This window comes from Cibotium barometz, chromosome 16 (genome assembly GCF_041138505.1).
Source record: "Cibotium barometz isolate CiBa-2024 chromosome 16, ASM4113850v1, whole genome shotgun sequence".
Taxonomy (NCBI): Eukaryota; Viridiplantae; Streptophyta; class Polypodiopsida; order Cyatheales; family Cibotiaceae; genus Cibotium; species Cibotium barometz.
This window is the reverse complement of record NC_141061.1, coordinates 23,374,013-23,397,958: the sequence shown is the minus strand read 5'-3', so window position 1 is coordinate 23,397,958 and position 23,946 is coordinate 23,374,013. Positions and strand designations below refer to the sequence as shown.

The 23,946-nt window shown below is 42.3% G+C and overlaps 1 protein-coding gene across 2 annotated transcripts in view; it reads left to right on the top strand.

Annotated features, from left to right (window-relative positions):
* The first annotated feature begins 7,220 nt into the window (after window positions 1–7,220).
* Window positions 7,221–23,946, top strand: part of NUDT3 (nudix hydrolase homolog 3) — a 167,634-nt gene continuing 150,908 nt past the window's right edge. Inside the window, exon 1 of one of the 2 annotated variants that reach the window (XM_086810333.1) lies at window positions 7,221–7,402. In XM_086810333.1, coding sequence (XP_086666459.1) covers window positions 7,305–7,402 — 98 coding nt within the window. In that variant the 5' untranslated portion in view covers window positions 7,221–7,304. The remainder of the gene's footprint in view (window positions 7,403–23,946) is intronic. The other variant, XM_086810332.1, reaches the window with a different exon arrangement.

The window sequence follows — 23,946 nt, the reverse complement described above, 5'->3', positions numbered from 1 at the left end:
CCATATAACGCATGTGTCAACTCTTCCTCAGTGAAGGGGAGATCATGTCTTAAAGCAGATTCACCCTCAACAATGGAGTGCACACATTTTAAGAAATTTTTCTAAACATTTAGGACATTAGAATGAACTCTGGAAAATGTGTTGATAATGATTGACACATTCAGTTGCAAGCTCCATTTTTGTGGATGTCCATGTGCCATCAAAATTCTTAATATGCACTATTTTATGTTTCTGCGTATCAGTATGCAAGCTTTTAAAAAATTGCTTAGATGAGCAACCTTTATTTTGGAATTTCTTACATCTAGATCTGATTTGCCATTTCTATATCTTTCTTTGTGGATTCACAGAGACACATGCTTTGGCTTCACATAGAACATTTTGTTGATCTTCTGTAAGAGTTTGAAGATGGCTAAGTGACATGAGTGATTGGATTTGTCTCTCAACCATTTCAACTCTTTGCAACATATTACCTGCCATCATAGTCGGCAATGACTATCTGCATCGTTGAACAAAACAAAACCAAACAGAGTCAATATCATCTAATAACCGAGTAGAAAGTGGAGAAATAGCATCATGTACCAAAGATCTGAAGGGATCATGTGAAAGATAGCTGTTATTTATGTGTAACAGTCTTTGATGTTGTAGAGGAGGTTCCCATAAGGGCATATGAAAATATAAAGCCAACCATAGTGTGGTGAATGATCAGAGAGTGTTGAGGCATGATTAACCCAAAGCCTGCATGAAAAGGAGTTATACTGTCGAGTATGTAACAAGTATCATCTATCCGATCTTGCCCAATATTGAGTGAAAGCATTATGGGGCGATAAGTGAAACTTGGAGTTCGAGCCATAGTAGAGAGACAAAGATCAGAGGCATCTGTTTGCAAAATGAAATTGTCCCAAGCTTGACACTCAACATGTAACATGTGAGAAAAGCCTGATGTATTATTCTCCCTTCATGGAGAGTTGTTAAAATTTCCATGAACAAAAGTATTTGATAAACAAGGATAGGAATTGAAGAAATTCCAAATCCTTTGCCACTCATGGGAAGATTAAGATGCATATACTCTTGCAAATTGGAAAAAATTAACCTGAAAAGTACATTGCACAATGATACATCGGCCCAATAAGACATTATATTCCAATGTTGGCTCTAGTTCATGTCTCAAAAGAAAAGCAACACTCAAGAATTGTTTGCTTCCGGCATAGGAAATGTCATATCCACCAAAATGGCCAAACTAGCCACCATACTCATGCTGATTGTGTTCTTGCAAACAAACTATATCTAGTTTTATTGTATGTACATAATCCCATAAACATCTCCATTTATGAGGATTGCAAATACCTTGTACATTATAGACTTTATTGGAAGCATCCTAGGTACATTATAGACTTTATTGGAAGCATCCTATGTACATTATAGACTTTATTGCAAATACCTTGTACATTATAGACTTTATTGGAAGCATCCTATGTACATATAACGGAGAAATGAGAGGATTTAACCATCATCCATATGCGCATATCTCCCCCGGATCCCATAGTATATTCCAAATAACATCATGCTTATCACAGAGATGAGTACCTCCAGTACAAACTTGAACCCAATTATACAAGACCGCATTAGCAGCAAGAATCGCTTTTGTGTTGAGAGCATTAGTTGCCAAAGAATCCACATCATTAGCTACATTCTCTTGAGTCTACGTCCAATTACGGATTTTGTACAAAGGTGCCTTGAAAGTCTTTTTCGGGGTGATAAAACCATCCTGATCTATTATACTCTTTAGACTTAGTAGGTGGTGTAGTCTTACAAACCTTGTTGATTAATCACAGACAAAGAACCTTTGGGTTTTTCTTACTGCTTAGGCAGAGGAATGCAATTTGCAAGAGAATTAGAATACGGAGCTAATGCCATCGAGGGTTGGGCCATAGCTGGTGGCTTATGAATCATAGTAGGACATTTATTGGAGATATGCCCAAACTGTTTACATTTAAAGCATGCACCAGCAAAAGTACCCCAAATAAGGTCATAATACCAATGGTTAATCCCAAATTTCCTATCATCAGTACATTTTATTCCAATAGAGACCGAAGGAACAACATGTCTAGTTGTGTCCTAGAGAATCATGAAGCGATTTCCATCTTCAACAAGTCAAAGAGGATAAATAACCTTACCCAATGAAGCAGCTAACATAGGCAAGTGCTCACAGAACTGTTTTGGGAAATGCTTCATTGTGACCCACACTGGGCATTTATGCTTAATGACACTTTCATAATCCTTGTTCGCCGACCATGGCAATACATGAACCAATTGAGTGCCAACCATGAGAGGCTACTTTTTCAGCAAGGCTACTCTATGTTAGGTTCTTTAAAAAGAACCTCATAAAATCCTCTGGTAGTCCAATACAAACCCCATCAACCACATTTCCCTATAATTCTGATTTTATCCATTGTGCCACCTCATTTGCAAGAGGCATCTTGCCCGAAAAGAAGACCATTGCAACATTTTTAGAGAATTTCTTTAGTGGTGAAACCAACATAGAGGAATATCGAACCTGAAATACGGATTCAATAGTTGCTAGTCTTTTTTACTGTCCACAAAATCATCAATCACCATATTATGAACAAAGCGTTCTCACGAGAAAGCTCCTGGAGAGATTTGCCAAACTTAGTACAAGGAACCTTGTTCCTGTGCTCATCATTCTTGTGAGCATGATAATAGACCTTGATATTCACGTTCTGATTCGAAGCCAACTGGCATGGTATGGAGAAGAAGCCATACAAAATAGTTCACTGAGGCCCTTACACACACACACACACTTTTTTTTTTGGTAATATCCAATGCAGTATATTTATATGCTCATAAATTTACATGATGGGAGGTCTTTGAAATGGAGAGTATCCCAAAGATCAGAAACATAAAAAGAAAAGCTCTATGCAAGAAGCATCCATATCACCCTCATGGCAGGCATCATATAAGGATTGCCGCAATGAGGCTCGGAAAGATTCATATGACTTGTGAATCTGCCGACCCAAGTTTGCCAAATTATGCTCACTCCAGATTGTCCAAAGAGCCCAATATCTCACCCAAGAGAGAAATAGTGAGTATTGAGACAAAGACCTCATAAATCTGCCAAAGAGCCAGAAATGGTTCCCAAATCTGTGACTCGGGAAACGGAGCTGAAGATAATCTGAAAACTCCTGAGGAGGATCCTAGAACACGGGCAGTGCCAAAGCAAATGAAGAACAGTCTTTGAAGGAGCCTGACATCTTAAACATGTGGATGGTGCAATGCGACGTTTAGCAAGTGTGACCCCCACTGACAATGTGCCTGTCATACATGTCCAAAGAAAAAGTCTTTGTTTCAATGGCATTTTACACTTCCATAACATCCCGAGATTCTTCCGCCCCACCATGAGAGGGGCTTCCTTATATGCCATAGAGAATTAGCATGTTGTTGAATCCATGGAGCAGGCTGAAGAAGCCTGTAAGCTTTAACGGAGGTTAAGGCGGGAAGAGGAACAGGATGAGTGCATGTAGCAGAGGGTTGCAATTGCCAATCCGTAAGCCTGTCTGTGTCAGCCCCACAGGAGGAACAGGTAGAAAAGAATGTAATAAATCAGCAATTTTCTTCCATATAGACCTATGATGCATTCCCAATGCATAGGAAGCAGTGGCCTGAGGAAAAGATAAGACATAGCCCTGATCATCTACCACATCATGTATGTATCTAATTCCCAATTTCATGAGATTGTATGCCCGAACAGGTTCCTGTAAAGCGAGTGGAATGTCAAAGATGGCACTCCAATGAATACTTTCTTTCCTCATTGAGTTTGTCCCCGAGCAATTTATCAGGAGCCCATTTGACCTTAGAAAGTACTTGTTTCCAGTCAAGTATGAGAGCAGTAGAGAAAGGACAGCCAGGTATCTTCCCTACAAATCTCCCAATGGCAACCTCCCAATGATCAGTAATCCAATGACCATAAGCACAATTCCTCATGTTGACACACATGGATGCTAGCATACAAGTCCATTGCTGCTGTTGGCGGAAAAAAGTATGCAGCATAGTCGCCTTCCTTGCAAGTACATGATATCTTATATTGAGGACATTAAGTCCACCATGCATCCTAGGAGAGCACACCATTTCCATCTTCATCAGTCTCAATGCTTTCACAGCAGTTTTTGTCCTCCATAACATCTCCATAGCTTGAGACATAAAGGCTGAAATATCCCTGGAGGACCAATGCAGCAAAGGCAAATAGAACTGGACATAGGACATTACAATGGACTGTACTATTCTGAGCCTGACATGAAGAGGCCAAGTAGAAATCTTCCAGTATTCCACACACACACACACACACAACACTCTCTCTCTCTCTCACACACACACTCTCTCTCTCTCTCACACACACACACAACACTCTCTCTCTCTCTCACACACACACTCAGAAAGGGATGTACAGAGAAGAGTATTGAAAGACAGAGGTTGGGGCAGAGGAAAAAATGGAGGCACGAAAACAACATGTGGCAGGTTGGCGTGCAACAATATTAGGCTGGCACTGCATAAAGCAACGAAAGTCGACCAAGAGCTGACACTGCAGAGGCAGCGAAGGAGGGGAAGCTGGCGCTGCAGAAGCAGTGAATGGGCAGGGCGGCGGCACTTCAGAAATACTTGACGACTGGCGCTGTAGAACCAGCAGCACAACAGACAGCAGTGAATGGGCAGGGCGGGGCTGGCACTTCAGAAATACTTGACGACTGGCGCTGTAGAACCAGCAGCACAACAGACAGCCGGTCGACGCTATAGAAGCAGCAAATGGCGGAAGTAGGTAGACGATGTTGCGCAGAAGAAGCCCGGAGCTGCACATCTCTCTCTCTCTCTCTCCACACACACACACATCTATTTATATACAAAGCATTTTACCAAATATAATAAATTTGATTCCACTAACCACTTTTGCCCCACGATGGTCGGTAGAAAGGTTTTACACACACATGAGAGAGGCTTTACGTCGATTTAATGATCTAGAGAGACCAATCGATTGGGAAGACTTGAACCTAGTTGGGGTCCATGTCAGCCCAAGACCAATTCCACTAGCCACTTCTACCCCATGATGGATGACAAAAAGGTAGTGGAAGGGAGAGAGAGAGAGAGAGAGAGAGAGAGAGAGAGAAGAGAGGCAACTCTCCTTCGTGTTGTTTACCCCAACCTTGTGCAAGCATGGAGGGGGATGCAAGGAAACAAGGGACGGCTGCCATCTACTTGTGTACACCATCTGAGCTTCTGGCCTGCTTGTTGCTTGGTTGTGCATATAAAGGAGTGGAATGCTAGGAAGAGAGAAATGATGACCGAGTCGCATACGTGCTATGAGTTCCATACTTGGTGTAATGGTTACGAAGAGAAAGGAGGGGATGCATTGCTCAAAATAGAATGATTTAGAGGAGATTTCTTAAATTCGAACAAAACCTTATAATATTTGCAGAAAATTAAAGTAACCTTTGAGTGCCCTAATATGGGGACAAAATTTTGTTTGCACATTAATTAATTTGTTTGCTGTTTGAACCTTAGGTTTTGAAAATGAAAGGTATTGGGGAAAGCTTTGCGTGGGAAGCCTTGAAATGGCTCCAAAGGTTGGGTCCCATTGTTATTATTGTTTTTTGGGTTTTTTATTTTCTTCTTCGAGATGCTTCCACTCTTGAATCTTCTACGACAGGTTTAAAAAGAGCTTGCATCGCCTTTTTCAGCTGGGCAGAAGCCCCCACAGAGAGAGAGAGAGAGAGAGAGAGAGAGAGAGAGAGAGAGAGAGAGAGAGAGAGAGAGAGAGAGAGAATGAAATGATATATTAACGTGTCTAAGAGGCCATAATGGCCTATGAGACCAAAACTGAGAGTACATCTGAAGTTGGTGTCTCATCAAAGAGAACAACTAAATGAGTCTAAAAAGCACAATAAACTGATTATCTTACAGTTATAAGAACATAATTGTAAGAGTCCGAGATGATACTGAGTAGAAAATACTGGAAAATGTATATCCGGTAGATCCATGTATGCTGATTAGTTGAAGTGTTGCCCTCTCCTTAGATCAAGTATCTCCGCCATGGGGTTGTCTAGAATGGAGAGGTCGTAGAAGCGAGGTAGACGCCTCCGATGCCGGGCAATAATGGCTCTGATCTGGCAATGGTGAGGATGCCATGGTCGGGATCCTGGTGGGCATGGCTGACGAGCACGACATAAGATGACTGCTCTATTAGTGGGGGTGACTCCCTGGGAGTGTGGTCGGTGCCTTGATGGCCCAATGGAGGAGGTATCAGGAGGTGTGTGGGCTGGGTTGCTGGTGCTGGTGCCGAAGAAATCTATCAGGGTCCTCTGTCTAGGTACATCATGGCTCGGTCTCCTGTCTGCCAAGAGGGTCTCTCTGTGTCTCCTGAGCTTAAGTAGAAACAATCCCAGACATCTCTGATCCTCAAACTCCATGACCCTGTGTAACCGCCCAAAACCCTCTCGGAAGAGGCAGTGATATCTCCCTCGGATCTCATAATAGACTGTACATCGGCAAATGTAGTGCTCCTCTGTCTCTGCCTCCTGGTAGCATAGCTGACAAATGCGGTCATCCAAGATCTGATGCACATATCACGCTGTCTCAATCCGCAGCTGGTGTGATGAGGTCCGGATCTGTCCAATGGCACAACGTATCCCATGTGATAGGTGTACATCCATGTACGCCATGGGCGGGTGATAAAATCATATGGTGAGAGGTGTAGAAAATGGCTCTTGTAATGAGCCATTTTCGTGCCTAAGGGGGCTAGTCCATGTCCTCTCTGGTCCACTCTGATGATATCCATCCTGATCACGCGGTTTTGCTCTGAGCGGGTGAGAGAGAGAGAGAGAGAGAGAGAGAGAGAGAGAGAGCAAACATTGAACGAATGAGAGAGAGGGGAAAAAAATCAACGTTCACGAGAGAGTGGACTTTGATGGAAGGAGCGAACGTTGATAGAGAGCACGAACATTGAATGTTGAGGGAGCGAACATCGAACGGATGCCGAGCGAACGTATGTAGAGAAAGAGACCAAAGTTTAATAAACCTTAGTGGTTAATTAATTAATTAGTGCCAGTAAAGGCACTATTGAGGGCATGTCACTATCAAATCTAAGTAGCCTAGCCCATATTATTGAAATATAAGTTTTTTTTTAATACCAACAAGCCAGACTTTGTAATTATTGAAATATAAGTTTCTTTTCAGATTGCGTAAAAGTAAATTTATACCTCTGAGGTTCTAGCACTGCAGCTCGTTGTATTGTTGTTCTCATGGCTTCCCAGCACGCTCATGGTGGTGAGCATCCGTCGGAGGAATGCCTGGACGTTCTCACTAAGACTGGCCACCACACCGGCATCGCCAAACCCCGGTTTCTCTTCTCTTTATTCTTTTAGCCTTTTTTTAATTTAAAAAATTAAATAAATTAAGAAAACCAGCCTTCACACATTTGCTAAGTGCATGAATTCCTCCACATTCAGCTTTTTTTTTTTTTTTTTGGTGCTAGGGTTTGCTTGAAAATGTTCTTTAAGAAATCATAGAAGCTTGTAGTGTTGTTAAAATTTACACTGATCTGGAAGAATTTTTTTTCCTTCTTGTATTGGGGGGGTTTTCTGGGTAGATCATTATGGTGTTATTTATATAGATTGGTTGCACACAGTCACATATTGCAGGTTCCTGCTGTCCATTTGTAAGAGTTGCCAACTCTACACCTCAGAGTGAGTGCCCATGAGCTACATTGCAAAAATTGGGCACTACTTCACATCCTCCTCAGCAAGTGACACAGCACAACTCTAATTCAATGTGAAGGGCTGAGTGTTTTTTGATTGTTCTTAACGATTTGAAAGCCTGGTGGAGAAGCAGTGTGAGAGTTGAATTACAAAAATACAAGAACAAGGCATTCAGAGTCACTCAGCAAACTTCTTAGGCTGGTTACACACTGACCATCATGTGGAATGTGCTCATGTAATAAGGGGGCTCATAAGCCCTAAGCCCTATGAAGCTTTACTTTGATTGATTCCTTTTGCAAGCCCATAGCCTCCTTTTGCCTGCCCAAGTTTCTGTGTTCATGTGCACTACGTGGCATCCTGGACAGCAACTCCTCATACCAATCCAATGCCAGTGCACATGGCCAACTACGAGAGATTTTGCAGTTTTACCATGCATATTATGAATAAACAACCATTGTGAGCATTGAGTGCTTATCACTGATCATCCGGGCAGAATGCTAGCTCAAATCTGCGATGCATAAAGGATAGATAAAAAACTGAATATATATTGCTCATCATGTGAACATCAAAGGCTTTCAGCTCTGAAGTTCATATCCATAAACAGGTGCAATAAATCTGTCACCCAAAACGGAAGCTACAAGTTTTAAAGTGCTAGCACTAAAAGAAGCCTACTGCTATGACTGCAAGACACAGAAAAGCAAATAAAAAAAGTTCAGTACTTCAATGCATGCAATAAGAAAAAGGACACAGCAAAGCAATGAAAGTTTCTCCACCCTTATTATGTTGTGCCTAGGTCTTGGCTAGCAAGGTCCTTTTTGTGAGTAGAAGCCATGTTTGAGCAGCGTAGATGCTGTGTATCCGGACTAAGGCATTTTATGAGACCTTGTGATAATTGGGAACAGTTTAACAACTTTCGGAATGCTTGTTCAAGCGAGATGGGGTGACATGTAGTGTAAACACACTAGAATCATAGTGAGAGCTTTGTAAAAGCCACAGAACTCACTGTGGTTGCCAGTAGAATACTGTCTATTGGGCCTTGGGTTGTTCGAGACCAACCTGAAGTTAGCCAAAAGGTGTTTTTCCAGAGCCTATAAAGGCCCTCTTCCACCTCCACGTTTGTCACTCTTCTTTGTTGTGCATCGTCTGGTGCAGCCCAATCTCCCTTTAGTATTGAACACACACAACCTCCATGAGAGCAATTCAATAGCCATTTAAGCTTCTCATTAAATACATAGTGGCAAGCTGTCTGTTGTGTATTGGCAGATGCTGAATGTGGGAGTGAAGTTAATTGCACCACATGGTTGTGTTTATTGCAACACATATAGTTGTGTTTTCTTACATGGTATCAAAGGTTGGGCATTCTTTGCTAGTTACTGCTGAGAAGCAGATCTTGGGAGAAATGGATCAAAGGTTATGCCCACCTACCTTTGGCATCGAAGGGAAGACGTGCAGAGTCTTTCTCAACCTCTTTGAGTACAGAGGCATAAGATGCTGCTGAATCAATGTGTTAATCCCTCCTGTGTGTCGGTCACATGTGACATTTCCAACTAGGTGTGTGCGCTCTAATTTGAACGTTAAGACAACAAGCAGTTGCATTTTCATTCAAATAGAGGAATCAATCAGGACCTGATTGGCAAGGTCCCAATTCTTGTCTTCTTATTGGGGATGCTTGCCTTTCATTCTGCAATTTGTTCGTGCCAATACCAAGCTGTTTGAAGTGCCAAATCATTGGCGTGGGCCTTCTTCCATTCTGCAATGCTTTCCTCCATATGCAGTTTTAGAATGTGCATCATACGAAGACCCAATGAGTGTTGCCCATGTTATGTTGAGAGTAACTGTTATGTACAATCCTGTAAATGGGTAAGCTGCACATGTATTTGTAATAAAGTAGGAACTTTATTCAATAGGGTTAATAATGGGACAAGTCCATGTATAAAAGAGGGGACTTGGACCATGGTTGTAACTTTTGATGATCATTTTTAGAAATGGAAACTTATGTTTCTTGGAGCTCATGGCTTCTCTCTTGGCTTGTGGAAGGCTATTTCCATTCTCTTGGTGAGAGACTAAACACACTTAGGCATCATGTTTACATGGTGATTACTCATATTTTTCATGCATTACATCCCTTCATTCCAATTGGTATCAGAGCTCTTGATTTTGATCATGGGCATGCATGGGTTGTTGGGAAAATTTGCTTGAAAATTTGAGTTTCTTTCATTTTTTTTTTCTCATTTTCTTGTAATCCTTGAGTGATTCTTGACAAATCTTCTCTAATCTTGCTTAATCTCATGGAGATGGTGAGCATTTCATGGAAATTGCTTGAATTTTGAGTGATTTTGGCCAATTTTGCCATTTTTGGATCAAATTTTGGGCCTCTGGACCAAATTTTGGACCTCTGGACCAAAAATTTGGGGTAGTCGGGCCAAAACTTAGGGCAAGTGACTAATTGCAATTAACTTTTCTGCTAATCACGTTTAGTAATCATCTTCTTCTTCCTCAAGCTTTCCATAGCCATGGGATGCTCTTCCTTTACCCGTTTTGATGCCAAACCTTAGGGTTTTTGTAGAGCTTCTTGAGATCTTTCATTTGAGCCTCTTTCTTGCAAATTTTTTCTCAAGATTTGGGAGCTTGTGAACCTTTCTCCATGGCTGAAAGTTGAGCTTTCATTGCCAAGTTCTACTCAACATAGATGGCTGCAAGCATCATATTATGGTGATTTCTTCTCTCAATGAGCATGGAGACTAGCAATGGGGCTGAATTTTCACTTCCACGTTGAATTTTGGGGCTGATTTTCGTTGATTTTCATTGCCTCTTCCATGCCTCCTCCAAGCTATGAAGCTTAGCCACAAGCTTCATGAAGGATTGCTAAGTGTTTTAGCCCTTTTTGGTGAGATTTTGGAGAGCATTTCATGGCCAATGGGGAGGGAGAAATGGTGTTCTTTGGCTGCAAATCAGGGAGCAAAAAGAGGCTACGTTTTTCTTCAACAAGAGGCTTCTTCAACATTTTCTACCATTGAAGCTTTCCGGATGACATTGGTGAGTGGTTTGATCAATTTCTTGCAAGTTTGAAGCATTTGGTGGAGCTTGGGAATGGATTAGGGTTGGACACATTCAAACTCCCCTAATTTTCAGAAATTAACCATTAAAGCTTGACCATTCACATGCCAATATTGCTTCTCCATGCATTATTGATGGCAATGGTGAAAGGAATTGATTCCACATGAGCTTGGCCAATTCATAGATCACATTTTGGGGGATTTTCTTCATTATGTCTCATTTGGCATGCCATTGATGGAATAGCAAGCTTATGCAATGTTTTTGGAGTCCCTCATGCTCATCTTGATGCCATATGGACACTATGGATGCTATACATAGCCATGCCAATGCTATGTTTTACACATGGGCATAAGAGAGCATAAGTTTTGGAAGCATGCATTTGTCAATATGATGTGAAAGGGATTGTTGGAATGCAATTGCAAATGCCTTGATTGTGGTTAACAAATGCTTATGCAAATGCCATGGTGAGGGCATTGTGAATTGTTGGTTTGTGTTGGAGCTTTTGGATGATGGATTGAGGCATGAGTCCATGCTTTATTGATGAGTTCTAAATTGTAAAAGGGCATGAGTCATGCTCAATACTTGTAAGCCAACAAACTTGTTCTATCATTTGATATTATCCACATCATTTTGTACCTACACTCACCATTGCTACCACTTCAAGTTTCTATAGAATCTAGCAATGTGTGAGGGTACCTTGGCATTGGTTGGAGAGGCCAAGGGGAGAATGGCTTGAACTCTTTGTGCCGTGATTGCTTGGTAAAGCGGTACAAAGGGGGATTAGGTACACCGGTGTGAAGAAATGGCCTCAACCTTCACCTTGGAGGAAAACTCGGTGAAGGGGTGAGAAGAGCTTGGCCGGGAGATCGGCAAGCTTCAACGCGCGTCCTCAACAATCCTCACCATCGACTTTGTGGATGCATTTGGGCAATGGGGCCCCTTTTCCGTCATATTGTGTGGATATTGCAAATGCTTTGATGGACAAAGAGTGCATATGATCTTTCATGACATTGTGGGATACAAAGAGTATTGCATTGTGATTTGAGAAGTTGCATTTTCATTTGAGATTTGGTTCCAATTACAAAGGAGGCTCTGGCGGAATTTTTCCAACAAGGGAGCCAAACAAGCTTATTGATTGGAGATTTACTCCATGGATACACTTGAAGAGTTATTCACAACTACCAAGGGGAGAAACACCAATCATTTGTAGCCGGATTGAGCTTTGGGACCGATTTTTGGGAATTTCTGGGATTTTACAAAACCCTAATTCAGTCCTAGGGTTTTTGGGATTAGGTCCGAGTGATTACACGACTCTATTCTACTCTTTGAGAGTTTTCAAATGAGCCATAGAACCCCTTAATCGGATATCACAATCTCGGTCAAAGTAGTCATGTTGACTTTTTGGTCAATGTTTGGGGTCCTCAAACACAACACAATTAACTACTACTGACACAGCAAAGACAACCCCATTAAGCAACACTAACTTCAATTCCCACATCAGACTAAACACAACAGAGCATAGAGAACACAGATTGAACAAAGATAGAGAATAACAGAACAGAACTGAAGTACCATGATTGATTGATCAAGATGATTCATACATTGCTTTCTCCTTCTTCTCTTACTACTTGTTGTTGTAAAAGACGACTACAAGCCCCTATAAATAGGCGACTTCAGACAGTTTAAACTGTTGTAACTAGAATGTCACAAGACACTAACAGATAATATCCGACAAACCAGATCATAACAAACTCCGACTGAGCAATAATCCGACTGAGTAGAATTCCGACTGAGCAACAATCCGACTGAGCAAAGATACATATATCCGACTAAGCAACTATCAGGTAACTATTAGTTATTCTATCTGTAGTTCAACACATGGCACAGCCCGGTGGTTGATTTCAAAGAAATCGGACTTGAATTCACAATCCCTTGATCAGAAAAGACCGGCCACATGACAAAATACTGCTTCTTCAAATTTCAGGTACTACATCACTTGGCTGCTCAGCCTGCATCCCTTCAACAACTGGAACTTCCTCAGTCATCTCTGCGGATTTATCTTCCACTGAAGTCTCCACTGGCTGCTCACTCTGACTTGCTGTGTGTACACTTAAATTGATAATAGGTACTTCCACCTGAACTTCTAGGTCCTGAAACATTTCCTCCACAGTCCTATCACTTTGAATCTTCACACTCTGCATCTCTTTCAGTTCCTGTACCTGCTGAATCAAATACTCACGTTCTTTCTTCAACTGTCCAACCTCTTCTACCAAACTTGCCTCATGCTGAGTTACAAACCCTGTTTTCATAACATCATAAGGATAATTTATCATGGTTGACATCCTCTCCTTGATCATTCCCCAAGAATCCTGCATAGTGCTATGCATTTGTTGCTTCAGAATCTGTACATCCCCTTGTGCCATCAGCACTCCATTTACATCCAACTCTTCATTCATCAACATCTGTTTTTCCAGCACTTGTAAAGGTTGAAGTCTCAATTGCATTATTTCATTATCAACCTTCATTTCTGCATTATCTTTAGCCAATTTATCCAACTCGGATGTAACCCTTTCATCCATTTTTGCTGTCCATTCCTTGAAGATTCCTAAAGACATCTTAACCTTAGCTATCTCCAACGCATGTTGTTCCAATAATTGAGCCTTTTCAGCAATATGCGTCAGCTTTGTCTGCTTCAATTCCTCCTCAAGCTGCTTCATCTGTGCACTTTTATCCTGGTAATCCTCTGAAGTTACTATCTCATTCAGAAGATGCTGCTGCTCAATCTTCTCCTGCTGACTCTCGATGAAATACTGAAGTGCCTTCAGATACTGCTGAGCAGTATTCACATCCTTCACCACAAACCCTGGTTGATTCACCACCTGTGCTCCAAAGTCAAGTTTTGCAACTAACTTGGTTCCCCCCAATTCAAGTTTCCTCTTCTTGGACAGTGTAAAACTCTTCCCCAACATCTTGGGTGTTTGTGAACCTGATGCATCAATCAAAGGCTGCACTTCTACATCCTCAACATACGGTTTTTTCTGAGCTCCATATATCACCTTGAAGGCCTCTGTCGGACTGTACCCAACTTGAAGCATGCTCTGATACAACTCCTTCTTGTCAGGCTCCAACTCATCACATTCCGACCTCTGCTCTACAACCTTCTCAGACTGCTGTTCTTTCTCTACTTTGCTGTATTTTTCTTTATCGGGCAACATAATCTCCCCCACTTCCACTTTCTGTGCATACTGAAACATAGCAGCTAAATAAGCACTCAACCTACTATTGGACTGTGTCTTTCTTTTGTCCGACCCAAAGATTTCTCCATGAATCTTGTCAAATAACCAATGTGCCCAACTAACCTCCTCTCCTTTTTCTGCCCAAGACAATGGTGCATAATTTTCCTTCGACATGTAATCAAATTTTATAATAGAGCACAGTCTTTCAAGATACCATTTGAGCTGTTCCCTCCTAGCATAGTTAACATTCCTTAACATATAATACTGTCTACCCCCTTCTCTGGGACCAAACTCCTTCTTCAAGGCTTCATCAAGACATTTAGGGATCACAGCATCCGAAACATAGGGTAATTGAAATACTTCTGCAACCATTTCCACAGTAATACTCACCTTGGAAGAAATTGCGCCTTTCGTTTTTCGGAGTATCTCCACCTGGCTTTTGGCATAGAAGTTATTCCTCCAGTCATCCCACGGCAAGCCTGCAAACTCCCGCAAACCGACCTGCTTCAACCATGTTGCATTCCCGGGTGCTGTCTTGTCCAGCTCTACTTTGAAATCGGTGTAGGGATCCATCAGCGACTGTGTTAGTTTGCCAGTAGACAACGGTGTAGGAACCTCGTCGTCTTCCTCAGCCGCACGCTCCTCTTCCTCAGAGCTGCTAACCTCAACTCTCATCGGTGCTCCCTTCCTACGAAGCCTCTTCTTCATAGCATCCCGCTGCTCGTCCTCCGCTGGTGGTTGCATGCCTGCAGAACTCTTAGCCTTCGGCATGGTGAAAGGCGAGGGCAAGGAAAATGCAGAGAAAATGCGCGAGTGGTCTTGCATGGACGCTGAAGAGAAAGGAACTCGCACACGCTGGTACGCGCGAAAAGTGCGATCAAACTCTGGCTGCCTCGAAATGATACTCTCCTTAAGTGTCCACTCACCCCTCAAATCAAGGCACCATGCAAAATTGTGAAAATTTTCAAAAACTCCGACTATCTGAGATCCGACCCAGCAAAATCCGACTGAGTCCGAATCCGATGCAGACCCATATCCCTGTATGGTCGGACTTTCTTCTGGATCCATTTTCACCTGGTCCACCTGTATCAATGCTGAACTTGCCCAATCCAAATGTGGTGGTGTTCCTTGAAACTTTTTCAACCTGAATCCATTAATTGGTTTCTCAACCCTAGTTCCAAAAACATCAGCCACAATAAAGGTTCCTTGTCCCAGATCTTCAACAATTTGATAAGGCCCTTTGTATCTCAGTGCGAGCTTACCAGGATGAGGTCCCAACCTAGAATTGTACACCATCACCCAATCACCAACCTGAAACACCTTAAATTTGACATTCATACTCACCCAAGCCTGTCTTCTTCTTTGAATCACCTCAGTGATGTAAGAACTAACTAATCTGTCCTCTTCCAACTGCATCAAATACCTGCTCCTGTACTTCACTGACAAACTTGGAGACATTTTCTCAGCAGTTACCCTTAAACTTGGTACCACAAATTCCATAGGCACAACTGCTTCTAATCCATACACCAACCTGAAGGGTGTCATCCCTGTTGTAACCTTAAAAGCTGTTCTATAAGACCACAAAGCAGAGTCCAGCTTCAAGTCCCAATCTTTCTGGTTATCCTGCACAATCTTCTTGAGGATCCTTACCAATGTCTTGTTGGTACTCTCAGCTTGTCCATTGGCCTGGGGATGATAAGCTGTAGACTTTTTGTGCATAATCATATGAGTTCTTGTTAGTTCAGAAATTACATCATTCAGAAAGTGAGTTCCCCTATCACTGACTAATTCTACAGGACACCCAAACCTGGTCATGATGTTGTGATACAAGAACTTGGCAACACTTGCAGCCTTGTTATCCTTCAGAGCTACAGCCTCAGCCCATTTTGTACAATAATCAGTAGCAACAAGGATATACCTGTTACCTCTTGGAGTTGTTGGCTTGACAGGTCCCACAAAATCAATTCCCCACTTCTGAAATGGTTCCAAAGGCAAAATAGGATGATCTGATATCCTATCTGAATTATCTGGCTGTCCAAGCTTTTGACAAATCACACAGCTCTTGGCATAGTCATGGGCATCTTTCAAAACTGTAGGCCACCACAAACCAGCCTGCAATATTTTCTTTCCTGTAATATCCCCTGAGAAATGTCCTCCTGCTGTTCCTGAATGTGCTTCCTGAAGTACTGCCTTCTGCTCATACTCAGGTACACATCTTCTTATCACCTGGTCAATTCCCTTTCTGTACAATGCTCCAGCAATCACTAAGAATGGTCTACTCTTCAAAGCAAACTTCCTTCTCTGATCTGGAGTAAATTTTACTGGCATAAATCCCTCAGTTAAAAATGTCAAAAACTGATCATACCAGGAATCCGACTCAGCAGCCTGAACTTCAAACAATGGGGCATCTGGTAGATCATCATCCACCCCACTTGGTGCTTCTCCAGTTTCCAACCTGCTAAAGTAATCAGCAATAGCATGCTCTTTCCCTGGAGTATGGACAATTACAAAGTCAAACTCCTGTAACAAAAGCATCCACCTGGCTAATCTTCCTGTCAACAATGGCTTCTTAATCAGATACAGCAGGGCTTGGTGATCCACATGAAATATTACCCTGTTCCCCAACAAATAATGCCTGAACTTATTCAAGGAATATACCATCCCCAAAGCTTCTCTTTCAGTCACAGCATAATTCCTTTCTGCAGATGATAATATCCGACTGGCATAAAATACTGGCCTATACCATCCTGTCACCCTCTCCTGCATCAAAATTGCCCCTATTGCTACATCTGAGGCATCAACAAAAATATGGAAAGGTAGAGTCCAATCTGGTGGCTGCAAAACTGGTGCAACAGCTACCATCTTCTTCAACAATTGAAATGCCTTCTCTTGAGGCTCAGCCCACACAAAAGGTACATCCTTCTTAGTTAAATGTGTCAATGGTGCACAAATATTGGCTAAATATCGGAGGTACCTGGCATGCCATTTAATCTGACCCACAAACCTCATGACTTCCTTCACATTAGTAGGAGACTTTGCTGTTTGAATAGCCTCAACCTTCTTTACATCAATTGCCATGCCTTCCTGTGAGATCACATGGCCCAACAAAATCCCACTCTTCACAGCAATCACACTCTTGAAAGGGTTCAAGACCAGTCTGAACTGCCTACACCTCTCCAAACACAACTTCAGATGCATCAGATGTAAGTCCTTCTTACCAAAAACAGAGAAATCATCAACAAATACTCTCATAAAGTCCTGTAAGTGTGGCTCAAAAACCTTATGTGCCACATAATTGAATGAGGGTGGTCCATTTTTCAAACCAAAACTCATGACAGTAAAATCATATGCACCAAACTCAGTAATGAAAGCAGTTTTATGCTGATCCTCCTCAGCAACACTAATCTGATTGTAACCTGAAAAGCCATCCAAAAAGCTATACATTTCATGACCTGCTACAGCATCTAACACTGCATCACAAAATGGCATTGGAAAAGGATCTGTTATGGTTGCTGCATTGAGTTTCCTGTAATCAACACATACCCTCAGCTTCCCATTTTTCTTAGGTACCACAATTATTGGAGATAACCATGTCACCTGGCTCACAGGTTTAATGAACCCTACTGCCAACAACTTATCTATTTCTTCCTTCACCTGCAATGCAAAATTCGGATTCATCCTATACCTTTGCTGCACCACTGGAACTGCATCTGTTCGTAAATTAATCCGATGCTGATGTAATGCAGGATCTATACCCTTAACCTGAGAATACTCCCAAGCAAAGACATCTATATAGTCCTGTAACAACTGCAAAAGATCCTCCAAAAATTGTCCTTCCACCTGCACACTTACTTTCACCATCCTTGGTTCTGCATCTGTACCCAAATTCAATTCCTTAAGATCATCTTCTTTAACCCGACTGGACGTGCCATACTTCTTGTCATAAATCCTTACAGCCATCTCTCCTGCCTCCTTTTGCTCTTGTTCCATCTGTTCCTTGGTAGCAATCTCTGTTTGCTGTTCCAGCAACTGTCTGAACACTGTCCCTTCAATCTCTTGACCTGGCAAGAACTCAGACTCTTCCTAATTCTGATCTTCCACAAGCTGCAATATTCTTTCTACATCAACATCAAATAGTGGCACCACTGTTGGATTAGCCATTAAAAACTGTTCCTCCTCATCATCTTCGATTTCTTCAGCAAGATTAATTGTCTGTGCAAACAATGGCTTTTCTTTAAGAGACATATTTCTCTTACCCTGCATGGTTACAGTAATCTTCTTTTTCCCCTTGGTCAGAACCACCACATTCAATCCCCAATCCTGTTTAACTTTAGCCATTCTAAACCAAGGCCTACCCAGTAACATTTCATAAGGTGATAGTGATTCTGACATTCTGATTACCACAAAATTTACCAAGAATCCCATACCTGCAACTTCAATTTCCTGCTGCTTCAAAATTCCCAATGGTTGCACCCTGGTTTGATCTGCCATTTTCACCTGAAATGGTGCTGGGGCTAAACTTGCTGCACCCATTTCTTTGTATACAATTTCAGGGAGAATGTTAACCCCTGATCCTCCATCCAAAAGAACTTCATCAAACACCCTGCCCTGGTACTCAACCTTAATGACAGGAACCACAAAGTCAACATCTGCTGGATCAATGGTATTAACTGCTGGAACCAAAGTCGGATGATCTCCTGACTGCTGACCCTGAAGTCTTTTAAGCAATCTTTCCTTAAATGCTGGAACCAAAGCTAACAACTGATCTAATGATAATTGCAAGGGAGAATTTATGAGTACCTCAAACCAATCTTTGTCCCTTTCATCCTTCATCTTTACATTGCTTTCTGACTGATGCAGAACTAACTCTTCTTCATCCTCCAACTCCGATTCTTCTTGCTTGTCCTGATGTTTCAAAATTCTTCTTTGGACCTGGTCCCTGATGCCTTTTTGTTCCTTCCAATCAATTGGTCCCTTTTGTTTAGACCTGGTAACAGCCAATACCTCAATATCCTCAATATGCTCTTTACTTTGCTGCTCCTGTATGTTTGGACCTTGCTCTACCTGTACCTGTTCATCCTCTAATTGAATCATGATTACATTTGCTTGAGCTGCTGGTTGATTCTGTTGTTGCTGCTGCCCCTGCTGGTTATTTTGATTGTTCCTAAGCACTGGGACACCTCTTTCTTCTCTATGTTTCACCCATAAGGCACAATTTGGCCCTATCCAATGATCTGGTGCTGAACAATAAACACAAGGCATGACTCTTGCCTGTCTTCCTTCATTGTTTTCCTGTTCCCTCCATGGTGGTCTATCAGATCTTGCTCTCTGAAATACTCCTCGGCCCCTAGTTGGAGCGGCCTGGTTTGCTGCAACCTCACCTCTGCCTCTACCTGCATAAGGTGTAGGCTGACCCCTGTTCTTGGGATTATACCAACAGAAAGCTGTCGTATGCCCATCCTTGTCACAAATTTCACAGAACTTCTTTTCTTTTGGTGCTGCAACAGAATAACCTATCTTTCTCAATTTACTTACCAAATCCTCCTCTTTGGATTGCTTTGCTTTGGTCTTGTGCTTTTTCTTTGTCTTCACCTCTTCTTCCTCACTGTCGGATCCTACTTCTGAATCCTCCTGCTCAGAATCTGATGCTGACTCTGGCTGGTCATCGGAATCCGAATCATTCTTTCTGGTGTGTTTGCCCTTGCAGCTTCCAAGTCTTTTCTCTACTCGAGCTGCTGCAATTACCAAATCATTAATTCCACCTGCAATATCAATGCTAGCCACTGCATTTTTCAGCCCACTTCTCAAGCCTTTCAGAAAATAACCGGCCAGCATCTCATTGGTGGGTCTCTCATTTCCCTGTAACCTTTCAACCAGAATTCTGAATTTCTGAGCATAGTCCTCTACAAGCATCTTCTTTTGTCTGATGTCTCGGAGTTTTCTTAAAATGTCTGTTGGAGTCTTTTCCTTCCTGAATCTCTGTAAAAAGGCTGTTCTAAGATCATCATATGTTGGGAAGTGTGGTATCCCATATTGGCTAAACCAACTCATGGCCTTCCCTTCTAGAGTTGCTGCAAATTGCTGCAATTTAACTGCATCATTGTACAACACAGTATACCCATTTGCTTCCCATTTTGTCTCAAACTGAGCTACATGACAATCAGCATCCTCCTTAGATCCTCCACTGAATTTAGCTGCTTTCACCCTAGGGTTGGGTAGTTGTTGAGCCATCGGATGTGGCGGAGGTGGTTTCCTAGGTCTTTGCCTGGTAGCCCCCCTTAATGGGTTGAACTGAAGACTCCTTCTAACTCCTGCAGACCTTCCTGTCAGGATTAGGGCGCCTAGAAGTCCCCCCACGAGCCTCCTCTCTGGTGCAACTGAACTTTCCCCCCCTTGGCCTACAACAATTTCTTCAGGGATTTGGTGTTCCTGATCATCTTCACCCTCGTCAGCATAATGAAACGGGTCAGGGTTACCAATTCGGGCCTGAGCCCTGGTATAGTAAACCCTTCCTACTCTTTTGTCCCCCTCTGACATTCATTTCCCCTCTCGTAACAGAACGGGACCAGCAGGATCGCCAATGTGTTTGGGGTCCTCAAACACAACACAATTAACTACTACTGACACAGCAAAGACAACCCCATTAAGCAACACTAACTTCAATTCCCACATCAGACTAAACACAACAGAGCATAGAGAACACAGATTGAACAAAGATAGAGAATAACAGAACAGAACTGAAGTACCATGATTGATTGATCAAGATGATTCATACATTGCTTTCTCCTTCTTCTCTTACTACTTGTTGTTGTAAAAGACGACTACAAGCCCCTATAAATAGGCGACTTCAGACAGTTTAAACTGTTGTAACTAGAATGTCACAAGACACTAACAGATAATATCCGACAAACCAGATCATAACAAACTCCGACTGAGCAATAATCCGACTGAGTAGAATTCCGATTGAGCAACAATCCGACTGAGCAAAGATACATATATCCGACTAAGCAACTATCAGGTAACTATTAGTTATTCTATCTGTAGTTCAACAGTCAAAGTCAAACAGAATATACTTGACTGAATCAAAATGCTTTTAGGGGTAGGTTCTATCTTCCGTTAGCTTTCTATAGAGCCGTCAAAATCCTAATTCCGACATATATTTTGCGTTTTAGAGCCAAATTACTACTTTCAGCTGTCCCGCACAAACCCTAAAACAGAGAGTACTTGCCTACACCTAATTCTTACTGTGTTCATTTGGGAGGATAGTAGACACCATTACCTACCCATAGAACCTTCTTTTGTCCAATTCCGACATCATTTGGGCATTCTACCAACATCTTGCATTTCTTCACTATGCCGAAGGGAAGACCACGCAAGGGTGGGGATGTTGTGCAAGAAATGATCATTGGTGATGAGGACATGGAAGGTAATATGGATGCAAGGGATGCATTCATCAATGAAGACAATGGGGGCAATGTACATAATCAAATTCCTCAAGGGACACAAGCGGCGGTTAACCATGACACCCTTATGCAAATGCTTGTACAACGGTTGGAGACCTTAGACTCCAAGCTTGATTCTCATTTTGAAACATTATCCTCACGGATTGGTGTGATGGAGGACAAGTTTGGGAAGTCTCAAGCACAAGAAAAGCATGGGAATTATGGTGACTATGAGCAAAGAAAAGGCAAGGGCATCTTGAATGAGGATTCCATGAAGGCCGTACAAGAGGATCCATTGGGAGCATCCACTTGGGGATTCATGGCGGATGCACGGAGACCTCTTGTCAAGGACATGTTTCCTCCTTCTTTTCATTCGGGTTTGTCTCACCTCAATGCATCAAAGGGTCCTACCTTTTCTAGGGCAATGCATTCAAGGGAAGAGGATGAGGTGTTTGTGAATGATGAGGAGATTGCACTCGATTGGAATCAAATGTCCTTTGCCCAAAGACAAAGGGATGCTCACGAGAAGTGGATGGAATTGTCGAATATCATCAAGAGGGATTACAAAGACTTTGCACAATTTATGGAGTCATACTCGAAGATGCAAAGATTCAAGCCCTCTACCCAACATGATAACCCATCCCACATATCTTCCAAGGATGTCAAAGACAAAATCTCACTATCAAAGTTCAAAGGTGACGGGTCATCTCCACAAGAGTTGGAGGAGTGGGCTACCAAGCTTGACACCTATTTCCAACTTTACCCAAAAAGTGAGCGTGATATGGTACAATTTTCCTCCTTACATCTTGAAGATTATGCTCATCAATGGTGGAGGCACTTGGTCAAACAAGGGAACACGCCATCAACTTGGGAAGGATTGAAGCGGGAGATGAACTTGGCCTTCATTTCACCCTTAGTGCTCGACCGATACCATGAAGAATGGTATGAGCTTTCTCAAAAGGGGATGATGGTGAGAGGTTACATCAAGAGATTTTTGAAGCTTTCAATGTACGTGGAAGGCTTGAGTGAAGACATGAAGATGAAAAAGTTTGTGCATGGGCTTGAACACTTCATCAAGGCGGATGTGTCGGCTCAAAGGCCTAGCTCTCTCAAAGAAGCTATGAGGTTAGCCGAACTCTATGAGCCAAAGTACAAGAGGTCTCAGCCCATGACCTTCACCAAAGACACACTCAAACCAACCACTACTTCTTACAATTTTGGGAAAGGTCCTACCTCTACATTACCATCCTCTAATCCAAGAACTCCTACATCATTTGGGGGTGGACAGCCAAAGAATGAGATACATCAATTTGATGCCAAAAAGGGTAGTGACTTCATGAAGAAGAAGCCCTTTCAACCCTTCAAGAAGACTCAAAGAATGGATGATCCAAAGATTGAGGAGTTGAGAAGCAAAGGGCTATGTTTCAAGTGCAAAGAGAGGTGGTCACCCGGGCATGTGTGCAAATCAAAGAAGATTGTGGCCACTATGATCCTCATGGATGAGGAAGAGAACAAGGATGACTCTCATGACATTGAGGAATGGGAGGATTGCAATGAAGAAGCACATGAGGAGTCACTTGAAGACCATTCTTTCATCACGGAGGATGGTGAGTTTCCGTTTGATCCGGGAGGTGGAGTTAAGGAAAGCCTTGTGGACGGAGACATGCCTACCAATGCAGAAATTTCAGCTTGCATATGCTCTATCTCACAAGAGTTGTTGGCGGGTTGCAAGAACCCAAGCACACTAAGGTTGGTGGGGACCATCAATGGGAGGGTTGCACATATTCTTGTGGATTCCGGGAGCACTCATAGCTTCATCAACTCTAAATCCATCAACTCTCTCAAACTCAACACAAAGAAGACACCTACAACGTTCCAAGTGCAAGTGGCAAATGGGGAAAGTGAGAAGACTAGCTTGGTTTGCCCTTCTACAAAAGTGGTTTTATCCTCTTCATACACTTGGGACGGTGATTTGGTGGTTTTGGATATGGGTCCCATCGACATTATCATGGGGTGTGATTGGTTGGCTTCACTTGGTGACATTCACATGAACCTTCAACAAGGTTTCATGAGCTTTCTACATCATGGGCAACAAGTGGTACTTGCTGCAAATGCACCTAAGAAGCTCTCTTTGATCACTCCAAGGCGACTCAAGAAAGAGATTAAGGCTTTTGGCACTATCTATGTGTTACATGTTACCCAAGAGGGGATGGAAGGCAGTGGACAGCACATAGATGAGGAAATGGCAACTCTTCTTAAGGAGTATGAAGATATTTTGCAAGTGCCAAAGAGTCTACCACCTAAGAGGATGATTATGTGCTATTGAAGCTTCCCAAGAGTCGGCATAACACTCTCAAAGGTGTAACCAACTCAAAATTGGCTCATAGGTATTATGGACCATACTTGATTATCAAGAGGGTTGGTGATTTGGCCTACAAGTTGGATTTGCCT